This window comes from Vicugna pacos, chromosome 35, assembly GCF_048564905.1.
Source record: "Vicugna pacos chromosome 35, VicPac4, whole genome shotgun sequence".
NCBI lineage: Eukaryota > Metazoa > Chordata > Mammalia > Artiodactyla > Camelidae > Vicugna > Vicugna pacos.
In genome coordinates this window covers 28,187,898-28,200,535 of record NC_133021.1, presented here as the reverse complement: position 1 = coordinate 28,200,535, position 12,638 = coordinate 28,187,898, and the positions used below count along the sequence as shown (strand labels likewise).

At 47.7% G+C, this 12,638-nt stretch overlaps 1 protein-coding gene across 4 annotated transcripts in view; it reads right to left on the bottom strand.

Moving 5' to 3' along the window:
- CAMK1D (calcium/calmodulin dependent protein kinase ID) overlaps positions 1-12,638 on the bottom strand; it is a 341,195-nt gene that overhangs the window by 196,537 nt on the left and 132,020 nt on the right. For 3 of the 4 annotated variants that reach the window (XM_072954896.1, XM_072954894.1, XM_072954895.1), the window contains exon 2: positions 5,853-5,984. In XM_072954896.1, coding sequence (XP_072810997.1) covers positions 5,853-5,984 — 132 coding nt within the window. Of the gene's footprint in view, positions 1-5,852; positions 5,985-6,463; positions 6,483-12,638 lie in introns of those variants that run through there. The other variant, XM_072954898.1, reaches the window with a different exon arrangement.

Here is a 12,638-nt window from a genome sequence, read left to right as displayed (position 1 = left end):
GGGAGGGTCAACATCAGACAGGAATTTTAAGTCTCATTTGCATAGCATTACTGGAACAAGGAAGGGAGTCTGATCACGTGGGCCACACATCGCACGATGCTTGGGAAGCCGAAACCGCGAGGCGGGGTGAGGCCCTGGAGGTTCAGGGTCCCTGGAAAGATAAACCACATACTTGGTGAAGCGAGTCTAAATATCCCTGTTTTGTAGTAAAGGCTACCAGCAATGTCATCTTCCTCCCATTCACAGCATTCTGTAAGCGATGCCCAAGAAGTTGCTAGACCTCATAAAAATGCATTGAATCTGGGTGTCAAATCAAATTTTAAGAAGTTCCTGGATTATCTGCTACGGACAAAGCACCATGGGGAGGCCACTCAGAAGCATCAAATGTACTATCTTCTTTTGGTTGTAACGTAGCCTTGGCACAAGACCAGTTTATTTCTTATATACACGCACACTGTCAAGACGAAATAAACAATGATCAGCAAAGGGTGGCTGCAACAAAGCTGAATTCACTATCCGCTTGGCAGGAACAGCATCCTCACTCAGAAGTCAGATCCACGGGATTCAGTGGAAACGGAGAGGCCGAGGCATAAAGCCTAAGAGAGGGACGTGTGGCAAGACTCGGAGGGCGGGTCTCTAGTAAGGCCACGGGGGAGCGAGTCAGCTCCTGATGTGATTCGATGCTTTTGTTGGGTCTGATTTGAGCGGGTCGAGGATGGGCTGTGTCAACTTTCCAGGGGGCATAGGGCCATTCAGCAGATACACCCACAAGTGCATGCTCCACGCTTGGCAAGACTGTGACCACGATCACACACACAGCCCACCAACAGTCACCACCACCAAACAACTTAGCCGCACCCCTCAGCTTGTTCTGCTTGAATTGCAAGTGGTTTTTTTTTTTAATTAAGGGAACTTTCAGTAAGGGTTTTCCAGCATAGTCAAGGGCTGTAGGATCATTAACAGATAGACCTGCCCCCATATTTGTTATCGCAGTGATGCCTTTTCTCACTTCTAGCCTGTGTCCTTAACCCCGACACTACCTTTCCAGAGAAAAGGTCTCTCCACGTTGCAGCATCATCTTTGAGGCGGATCAGATCCTTAAAATTCTGTACTGGTGTCTGAGAAACTCAAGTATCAGCTTTACCAGCTCAGCCATTTTCAGTCATTGGAAAAGTGGTTTTGTTCGCCCTGAATTGATGAATTTCTATTGAAGCGTATGTTCCTTCAACACACACAATAAACAGGCATTTGGCAGGGATTTAAAGAAGCAAACGGGCCAGTCAGCCATCAGAACAAAGCTGCAGGAACAGAAGCAAGCCAGATTTAAATGAGTTAATTTACAGAAAAGCCTTTCTCTGAAGGCTAATACTTAATACAAAACCAGCTGTCCTCTCCTTTGGGGGCCCAAGCTGCCTGCCTTCCCTCTGGTTAGTCTGCACTGAGAGAAACGTGTCTGCCCCAAGATAACCAGGGAATCGGGCTACGGCAAGGAGCGCCCAGGCCTCCAGAGCCCCGCTCTCACCTGGCTGAGGGGCTGACTCCCTCTCCCTCTGGAAGGCCCAGCCCCACCCCTCTGCCCGCTGTCCATCCTGACCTTGGCCACAGGGGATCCCAAGAGTTGGCATCTGCTGCCTTTAGCAGCCCTGACTCCCTTCCGAGAGTGGGTTGGTCATGGCGTCCTGCTGACTTGACCAGCCCCCACGCCAGCCTCTCCAGGCCAGGGATGGCCACTACTGCCTCCACTTCCTCTGCCCCCCAAAGAGCCGGGGTCTCGCTTGTGACCCCAGCCAGTGGCAGGTGCCCGCTTCCCACAGATGGGATGATGGGTTCAGGTCAGTGCCCCTCTCTTAGAATGAAATGCAGCTCTTCAAAAGGGACCACGTAGGGAGGGATAAATTAGGAGTTTGCAATTAACAGATACACACTGCTATATATAAAACAGATAAACAACAAGGACCCACTATATAGCACAGGGAACTATATTCAATATCTTGTGATAATCTATCATGGTAAAGAGTCTGAAAAAGAATATATATATATATGTATATACATAACTGAATCACTTTGCTGTGCACTTGAAAATAACACAACATTGTAAATCAACTATATTTCAATAAAAATAAATAAAGAAAAAAAGCTTTTTCATTTTAAAAAAATTGAATTTTTTTAAAGGAACCACATGTGAGTTTGCTCCTCTAAATGAATCCTCTCACATAAAGGCAACATCGTTCGGTGTGTTTGTGTGTGCGTATGCGTGTGTACACATCTTTCCCTGCTCCTGGACACAGGGGGAGCATCCTCATCCCCGTAGAGGTGAGACCATGAGACCAGAGCCCTGGAGCTGCTGTTCCCAGCACTGGCTGGGCTGCACGTAAGACATTCAGAATGGAGATGGCGCTTTCTAAAATTTCCCAGTGGCCACCATAACCTCCAATTCTACCTCTGGGGTCTGGAGTGGAGTCTGGGCATCAGGAGGTTCAGAAAAGCCTCCCGGGTGATTTGAATGTGCAACCAGGGTTGAGAACCACCGATTTCAAGAGAAAAAGGCATAGACCATCACCTGAGACTCCCCAGTGTCCCGAGATGGAGGAGAACATGCAATTTAAAAGCAATTCCTACGCAGGCTCTCTCCCCAGGGAATATAATCTCCGCAGCTGACAAAGGAACCATTAGATGGTCATGTGGAATTCTGCTGCCCTGTTTCAGACACAGTAACCCTTTAACCACCCTGAGCCCTGGTTACCCCAACTATTAGGGAGAGGGTACTCTGAATACATCTGTCTGGCCTCTCCCATCTCCTATTTTTCAGCTTGATCATCTCCTCATTTAAATGCAGGTTGTTTATACATTTGCCTTTCTATTTCTCCAAAAATGCTTTCTGTGCTGCCTTGAAATTAGATTTGGGTAGTGCCTGCCCTCTAAATAAATAACACCACAGGAACTGTAAGCTCTGTAAACCAGCCTAGGGTACGTAACACAGGTGATGTGATAGTCCATCATGCACAAAAAACACTCCATCCGTGGGACCTGAGCTAACCGTCCCTCCAGAGGAAGGTCAGGCTGAGCCACGCAGATCCTGCCCCTGCCAGTCAGACAGCATCTCCGCTACGCAGCACCTGCCCACCATAACGTCTGCCTCTTTTCACTCCCTCTGAGCTTGGTTTAATACCCACTTATCAAATAGAAAATTCATTTTGGAACTATTTTCAGAGCAATATAATGACATCCTTAAGGATACATTAGCTACATTACTTTAATCCAATGAAATACATAAATCTCTCACCCTGCAATAAACTCAGCACGTAGGAGGGAAGGCAGTCTCCCAGATGCACCTCCCTGAATGAAAAACCGCGCAGAAATATACAAACGACCAGGGTCTGTGGCAGAATGCAGAATAAAGTAGGCCTCTCTGAGACCCTATCTACATGATTTAGTGATGGTAAGTGCCAAAAGGGTTTTTTAACATGTTGTTTCAGAAAACTTGAACATCCAGCAAGCTCAGATTATAGCTGAGTTCCAGATCTCCATCGTCAGCCAGTCATCTCCACCTGGCCACGCCCAAGACCGGCCTGCTAAATAGGAACTCACCACCTGCCCTCCTGCTCCTGTATCTCTCATCTCAGCTAATGAGGGTGGTATCCACCCAGTTATCCAATCAGGAACCTGGCAGTTATCCTAGAATCCTCTCTCCCTCAACCCTTAACCCACTCCTTCTGAATCCGTAAGTCCTGGAGATTCCATTCTGTCTCTTCCATCCCAATCCACAGCTCCCGTTTCAATGCACTGCTTCCCAGACTCCTCCAGTGGCCTTCTAACTGCTCCCCCTCAACTGAGTCTTGCCCCCTCCAATCTATCCTTCTAAGTTCTACAGCAATAACCTTTTTTTAAATTGAAGTATAGTTGATTTACAATGTTGTGTTCATTTCTGGTGTACAGCAAAGTGATTCAGTTATACATACATATATATTCCTTTTCATTATAGGCTAGTACAAGGTATTAAATATAGTTCCCCGTGCTATACAGAAGGACTTTGTTGTTTAACTATTGTATGTATGGTAGTTAGTATTAGCAAATTCTGAACTCCCAATTTATTCCTCCACCCCACTCCTTTCCCCTCTGGTAAGCACAAGTTGCAACAGTAATCTTTATGAAACAATCTTGATCACATTGCTCCTTTCATTAAAACACGTCAAGGCTCCCCAGCATCTATAGGACAAAGCAGGGTATACAGCCCCCTACAATCTAGCCTCTCCAACCTCAGGTCTCCCCTACCTCACTCTGAACCCTCTGCCTGGTCCAATGAGCACACCAGCCTGCCTCCCATCTCCTCACCTCCGTTTGCACTGCTCCTCCTGGTCCGAATATCATTCCGCCTTTCTGCCCCCAGGGAAAAATACTCATTGTCTGGACCCACTTCCTCCAGAAAGCCTTCCGTCATACCCCACCCCAAAGAGAGAACTGGGCAGCCCTACTCTTGAGAGGTCAGACCTCTCACCCAGAATCTACAACATTACTGCACTTGTTTAGCTCCTGGAGGACAAGAATGGTGTCTTTTCGACCTCGGAGCCTAGCAGCGCCACCTGATGCAGAGGAATGTAACAAACATTCGCAAAATGAATGAATGTCTCAATGGTGGATTTTAACAGAGCTTCCTAAACGATTTTCTTTACCATTCGTATACTTTGCTTCCAGGTGCTTATGACATGGAGCTGTCTCTTACTACACTTGTAAATCATTGGCAGAGGGACCAACAACTAAATAAATCAGTACAGGAGATACAGCATCTCTCATCCCCCAAGGATGAAGTCTACACCTGCTCCCCTTGCCCGTGGAGACGGAAAACACCATCGAGAACAAAAACTGACTTCCCTGGCTTTGCAGCTTCTCAGCCCACGAGGGAGTCACACATAACAACAAAGGCACCATCCTTAAGTTCAGAGCAGGATGGCTCTGAACCCACCCAGGTTTCCACGTAAAATGTCAAATATCTGCAACGTGGCTGCAATTTAATACCCAGCCAATGCCCTCTTCTCCGAGGGCTGATTTCATATTGGAAATGAAGCAATTTAAAGAAATGTGTCATTAGCACAGTGTCTTCCCCCTTGATGCTAATGTACTTAGAGTAATTTGCTTTCCCACATTCTTTTCCACAGAATCATTTCACGCAGTTCTCCACAGGACAATCTGAAACTCGTCGGGTCCCTAACGGACAATCTAGGGAAACTAGAAACCAAACAAACAAACAAGAGGAAACCCTTATACCAAGAAGCCGCTGAGCCTTGTTCTGGAGCACACATCACATGGGCTGCAGGTTGGGACAATCCCAACCACCTTGGTGGCACTGGGTTTGTCCCAATGGCAGCAAAGCATCATTCAGCCGGCACCCTTGGTCCCTGAGAGACAGGAGTAGGAGAGGTAGCTTACTCAGGACAAACGTGGACAGTGTCACATCTTGTTTTGAGACCCTATAAAGCTCGTTCCCATTCTGCTTTGCTTATCTGTAGAGATTCTTGCTATGCACTGATTCCAAACCCCGAAAGTTTCAAGGCTATCTCTAACATCTGTTATTAACAGATGCGCTTAAAAACATCACAGCACGATGCTCAAAGACACTCCAATACACAAAAGCAGGTCCCATAAAAAGATTTGTGAGACGCGGGGGAATGAATGGCTTGATCATGAGGACGTGGGAGCAGCCTGAGGCTAGATCATCTTTTGGGTGGATCTAACTACATCAGAATGGTTCTCTGTGCTCCATGATGCTGGAGGAAAGGTTTTGACTTGGTTCTGCAATACCACAATTTGGTATACATATTTGATTTTGTTCATGTGGCCAACCCTCCGGTACTTACTTCCTCAGAACCGCGATCTCATTCTCAATGCTGCTTTCTTTGCCCTTCAGCGCCTTCTTGGGGATACACTTGACCGCAAAGAGTTTTCCAGTTGCCTTCTCTTCGGCTAAGACCACTTCCGAAAATGCCCCTCTGTGAACAAACAGGGAGAAAAAGAAGCAGGTTAGAGTCAGGAGATGTAGGGTTTCCCAATGGCTCCCCTGACCCCACTACCAAAATGTGAGTAATTGTAATAGTGGGAGAAATTCTTGGCCTTACCGGGGCTTTTTTATCCAGCCACACTCCCGACCAAACTTCTTTATGCGAAGAAAGACATAGGTAACTAGGAGCTCTTGCAAAGGGGACACAGGGATGTCCACGCAGCTGTGGCTGCCTCCCAGTGCCACCTGCCACCCTGAAGTCACTTGAAAGCAACAGGAATGCTCCAGAAAGGTTCCCGCAGGAAAGACTGCGTTGTCCACCTGAAGTTGCCCGTACCCCCGCCCCCAAGGAGACGAGGAGGTACTACTAAAATTTCTGGATTCTTCCCAGGTCCTTTCATTGCCAAGACCATTTCAGAGCACTTCACAAACCTGCAATTAATTCTCACAGACCGGTAAGGGTGTACTTACCGTGTGCGTCCGTGCGACGCATGGCATTGACACGGGTTAATTAATTGGTAGGGCTGCCCACGCCTTCGGTTAAGCAGCTTGCCCCTTTTTTTCTAAACCAAACAAACACACGAAAACACACATGATACCCTGAGCTGGGGAGACCTTTCTGTCTGAAGGTGCAAATCTAATTCCGCAAAGCCAGAGCGCCAAGCTGAAAGTGTAGCCAGGACACTTGGGGCCAGAGATCCCATTTCTCCAAGGAAGGGGTCGGCGAGCCCCAGTGCCTTGGTGGCCCCCTGGCCCCCACCTGCCACCTCCTCTATTTCCAGCAGACAAGGCCTGGGTGCTGCTCTCGGCCCGGAGCACAGCGTCCCTAGCAACTCAGACAAAACTAGACCTCTCCGCGGCCCCCTCCAGACCTCAGAAACCTGGGCTTTGTGTACACCGGCCAAGGAAAACCGCCGAGTCATTCTCTGTCCTAGACTTTCAGGAACAGCCCTTATTTCCTCAGAGAGACACTTAGCACAGCTTCTAAATAGTTATGACCAGAGTCAAACTCTCCTGCATCAAAAGAAACCACCAGAAGGACCTCTGTCATCCGCATACCGGTGCCTCAGGGCTTTGCTTCTCAGCCAACATCAAAGAGACGCATGCCTAAGCCAGGAGAGGGGGCTTTTCTCTCCCTCTCCTTTGCGATCAGAGGGATATGCATCTTTTTGGGGCCAATGGAAGACCAATACACATATTTTAAATCCTTCTCAGTGAGAGGAATTCACTCCACTCAGTGCAATTATCCGTGAGTCTTCGGTGCAAATGTTTCCTCCCAAAACACGAACTCTCACGAGAGAAGTCTATCGGTGAGGTCCATGTCTAATTATAGAAACCCGAGGGGCAGAAGACCGGCACTGCATGAAAGAACCACGTGGGATACGTCAGAGCAAAGCTCTTCTGCCCAAATCCACAACCGCTGGCCACGTAGGAGTCTCCCCCCACCCGCCTCGCCCAGACAGAAACCTTCCAGATTCAGCCAGAACAGCGATTATGAAATATAAATACACCACAACCCAGGACAGATTTATTGCCGAGTGATAAATGGGATCAGATATTCCCAGTAGCCTCTGGTCACTGCCAATGGCTTTGGTCCCCAAAAAACCCAATTCATAACAACTTCAGGGAATCTGCAGCCTGGGAGCTGTCCCTCCCGCTCACGTCTGTCTCAGGGAGGGACCGGGGTGATTATCCTCCCAGTGAGGGTTCTCAGATGGAAGGAACTGTGGAGGATGGCTACACACGTGCTCCCTTTCACTGTCCTCCGGGAAGCGGAACAGGATCTGTGCTAGCGACAAGGAGGGTCAGTGAGGAGACATCAGGATCCCAGCACCAAAGGTGACTGTATGTCACGGATCCCATGCTTCCATCTCCAGTGTCCCTATTTGCCACTTGGGTCCCTGATGCTGATGACATCACAGCGGTTTCTCTCCTGGCTCTGTTGGCTTTACTGTGTCTCTTTTCCAAAAGGTGGGGAAGCCAGAGCTTGGGCTGAGGACTGCAGACACTTCTCCCCCTCTCTATCTCCTCACCCCACTCTGGGTCCCACTCTGGGTCCACCGTGCTCCTTCCTCTTCAGAATCTGTGCAGATGGTAACAGACTCCGGCCAAGGCAGAGGAGGTCCTCTGCAGGGCTGAGCTGCCAGGAGCCCATAATCTAAAATGGGGGCCATTCCCTCCCAGGAACAGAGTGAGCAGTGTGGTTTCCATGTGAATCAACCCCTGGGCCCACGACAGTGTGGAGAGGACTAGAGGTCTCCCTCAGAGCCAGTGCTGGCGGACGGCTGCAGGGGGCTGAGGCCAAGGTGAGACATGGTGTTCCCGGATTGAGGGTTTCTCTGCCTTTGTCCCTGATGTCGGGGAGGGATGGACAATCCGTGAGCCCATGGTGGGGGCAGGACAACGGAACAAGCATGGAGAGCAAGGCCCCTCGTGACTCCAGGGGCCTCCATCAACAGTTGCTGAGTACAATCACAAAGCCAAGGACACGCTGCCATCCTATCAGAATGAAAGTCGGCCTGCAGTTACACTTCTGTGCATCTGCCTGCAGAATCACACGCCGGGACTCCTTCAGTACTTGCACACCCGTGTCCATGGCAACGTTATTCACAACAGCCAAAATGTGGGGACAATGTGGATATCCACCGACGGATGAAAGGATAAACAAAATGTGGTCAAAACATACAACGAAACATTACTCAGCATAAAAAGGAATGGAATTCTGACACAGGCTACAAGCCGGGTGAACCTTGAAGAAGACATTATGCTCCATGAAATCGGCCACAATCAAGAGATAAATACTATACAATTCCACTTGTATGACAATTTATCTGGGGGGGGGGCTAGGTTTATTTATTTATTTGTTTGCTTATTTAATTGGAGGTCCTGGGGAATGAACCCAGGACCTTGTGCACCCTACTACCGTGGTATACATCCTTCCCCCGTCCACTTCTATGAGACACTAGCACAGTCAAATTCATCGAGACACACAGTAGAAGGGTGGGTGCCCGGGGCTCGGGGAGGAGGGAATGGGGGAGTGACGGGGACACAGTTTCCGTCTAGGGAGATGAGAAAGTTCCTTGGGAGGTGAACAAAGGTAATGGATACACAACTGTGTGAATGCACTAATGCCCCTGAATTGCACACTTAAAAATGGTTTGAAACAGTACATTTTACATTAGGTATATTGTACCACCATTAAAAAATACATATAAATGAATAAAAATAAAAGTCTGTCTGGTTCTATTCAACGGCATTGTCTGGAGGTGGACATGTTGGAAAAGTCTGATAAACGTTTTCAGTCATTAGTTTCCTAAAGGAGAAAGAAATCAGATGAGTGACTGGAGGGCCCCGGAGGTCGCGCACCACTTGACATTTACAAAGTGCTCTGGCCTGAATCAACAAATCCAGTTCTTACAGCAACCTCAGAAGTATACAAGAAGTCACCGTCATCTCTGTTTTACAGACACTGAGCTTCTGCAAAGAAAACAGAGGTTTCCTCACCTTCCCAGGTGCTCTTCAAGGCACTGTGCTGGCTGATGCACAGCGTGGAAGGTGACAGTAAGGGAGGGTCAGACATTGCCTCTGGGGAGCGGTCATCCCTCCCCGAGAGTGCAAATCCACCTTGCTTCCTCCTTGAGCCAAACAACGTGCACTTATCCTGGCTTTAAGCTTTCCAAAGACAGAGCTCTCCGGTCCCCTTGGGGGGGGGTATAAGGTTAGCGTAAACTGTTATTGTTCCTGCAGTAAACAGAAATCACTGGAAGACATCCCCCCTCTTCCAAGAAAGCTAATTAAAAACATCAGACGCAGAAACTCATGAATGAAGAGTTCAGGGCACTTTCTATGTAATTACACAAAAAAGTGAGTGTGTGTGTGTGTGTGTGTGTGTGTGTGGCGGGGAGTGGGAGGGAGGCCGGGGTGGAGAGGAAGGCTGGGAGGGGGTTGGTAGCAGGAGGGAAGGTAGCAAGAAAAATGATCTGAGAGCCAGGAAGCCTCCAGACAACCCAAGGAAGTAAATTCCTAGGAAGCTGGCAGGGACAGAGAGTCACCGAGTTTTAAAAATACAGGGAGGGCAAAGCAGGCTGCACCCCATGAGCTGTAAAATGCGAGCTCTGTGCATTTAAAACTGAACGGCAGAGCCTGCCAGCCAGAGTGAATCACACTTGCCTCTTGAAACTGCCGCCTGTGCGGTGGCGCTTGCTCCTGCCTGGCACCCCCAACCCCCTCCGCCATCTGACTTCTCCCCTCCTCACAGCTAGACTGGAACCTGGGGGCTGGGTCCCTGGGGAGGGGGAGTGAGGAGGGGGTCCCCAGTGCTAAATCCAGTGTCTTGCTGCTCATCCTACCGGTCTTTTTGTGTGACCTGATGGCCTGGGTCTCCTTCCTAAAACGCCCCTCTTCTTGGTTCTACGACAGTTCTCTCCTTCCACCTTTACATCCAGCTTCTCTCCACCTGCTCCCTTCTTCCCATCACACGTCAGTGGTCCCTGAGGTTTCACCCCTTCTTCATCCTATTCTCTGCTCCTCCTTCCCACTGAAAATCTGTGTTTCCAGTTTCCAACACCACCCATCTCCTCATGGCCCCTTAACTTTTATTTAATTTTAACCTCCCTCATTTCATGCACAAAAATCTCACCTCTCCAGCTGAATCCCCTGGCCAGCCTCTCAAGAACACCATAACCAAAGTAAAAAACCAGTATTTTCATCCCAAAACTTCTTTCTCCTGTATACTCTTACTTCTGTGGATTCAGGAACCCAGCTCTAGAACCCTATCTCATTTCTCTCTCTCTTTCTCTCCACCCCCCCACCCCATTTCCATCACCAAATACATTCAGGTCTTCTGCTAAAAAGATTCAGATGCCCACCTGGAAATCTTCCTGAAAGGACCTGCTTCAAGGTGGCAGAGTAGAAGGATGCCCACCTTCTCCCACAGACGTCTGAGTGCTCCTCCATTCTGACGTCACTGCTCTGCTTCAGGTTCCAGTTATTTCACTCAGGACAGCTTCTAGGACTCTCTCCTGGCCCCTCTGGCCCCAGCAAGTCTACCTCCCACCCACTATCTCCTATCTGCTACTGGAATTACTTTTCCAAAGCAAAGATGTGATTCGGTGGCTTCCTTACTTAAAACTTTGAGGTCTTAAGTCTACACAGGATAAAGTTTAAACTCCTTTGCAAGTTAACTGTGGCATTCAAAGCTCTCCCCAGCCTGACCCCAACTTTGCAGGCCCACCTGCCACGAGAGCCACCATCCCCAACACGAACACGCCCCACCACACACACATCGCCTCTGCCGACCACAGAGGTCAGCTAGCATTTCCCAGATACACCCATACCCTTCACACCACTGGCCTTGATTCAAGTCTGCCCACCTCCCCCCCTTCCTTGAATGCCATTCCTTTTTCTCACTGTTTGGCAAAATTCCATTTTTATTTTTAAAGGATCTAGCTGATATACTTCCCTAGCTTTGAAGGCTTTCTCAGTTGTCTTCCATGAGAGAGAACGAGGCCCACGTTCTCAGGCTCACAGGCTTGGCTTCCACCTTCACTACCCTACTTACACACGCCATTGTGGTCCTTTGTGAGCTTGCCTGCATGAGAGAAGTCCTAAGTCATTCTTTTCTGTGACTCCACTCCTAAGACTATTTGGCACCAACTGATGCCCAAGGCAGTTTTGATGAGCATCATTATCTGAGGGCTCTCCTTGGGTTCTCCTCGTGTTGTAAATTCACAAAGTAAGTGATACACTCCAATGAATGTACAGTAAAATAATACTGTCTCTTTCTCCCTTTCTAATGTATTTTTCTAAATTTCTATGCAAGCTTATGCAGAAAAATCCTCAAAGGTTTCTCTTGAAACATACAAATTCTTTGAGTCTTTCCAGATATATTTTAAACCGTACACTTACGTGCCTGAATGCTTAAGTAATCTTCTACAGTTGGATAATCCTGAGATTACTATTTGTGAATTTATGACAGGATATTTCTCCCCAGAAACCATCATCCTGGTTAAATAAGTAAAATTTGGTAGGAAAAAAGAGAGGGGAGATTTTTAGATGGATAAAAGGACTTTAGAAAATGAATAATCACAGGAAAATAAAAATTCTAGTGCTTTGAAAATAGAATTTTTTTCAAGTTGAGACAAGATATTTATGTGCTTTTTACAGAAAACTACTCCATTTTTAAAAACGCACAGTTTCCATCTAAATTAAATCTCTATGATGAAATACTAAAAAAAAAAAAAAAATCAAACAAAAAATTCTTCTTGAAATGTTAAATATTTTCATCTCCTGAAGATAAGCCATCCAAATTACAAAAGCCGAATCCTTCCCCCTTTCCTTCCACATTTCAAAGCAAATCAAATCACCAGCCGGAGGCACCTTCCTCTGATTGTAAGCCAGGCGTCCAGGAGAAAACAAACAATCTTTTGAGAGCCGAATTTCCAAGACTCAAGGGAAATGTCACATTTTCTATATTGTATATTCTAAACAATGACTTTTGCTTCTAACTTCATAAACGATGGCCTGAAAAAGGCTGTTCTGTTTTTGCTTTATCTAGTCAGTTGTAAGAATGGAAACCTGGTGTGGTAAAGGAAACTCCCCACAACACAGACTACGCCCGCCCGTCCGGCAAGAAGCCCACAGGAGG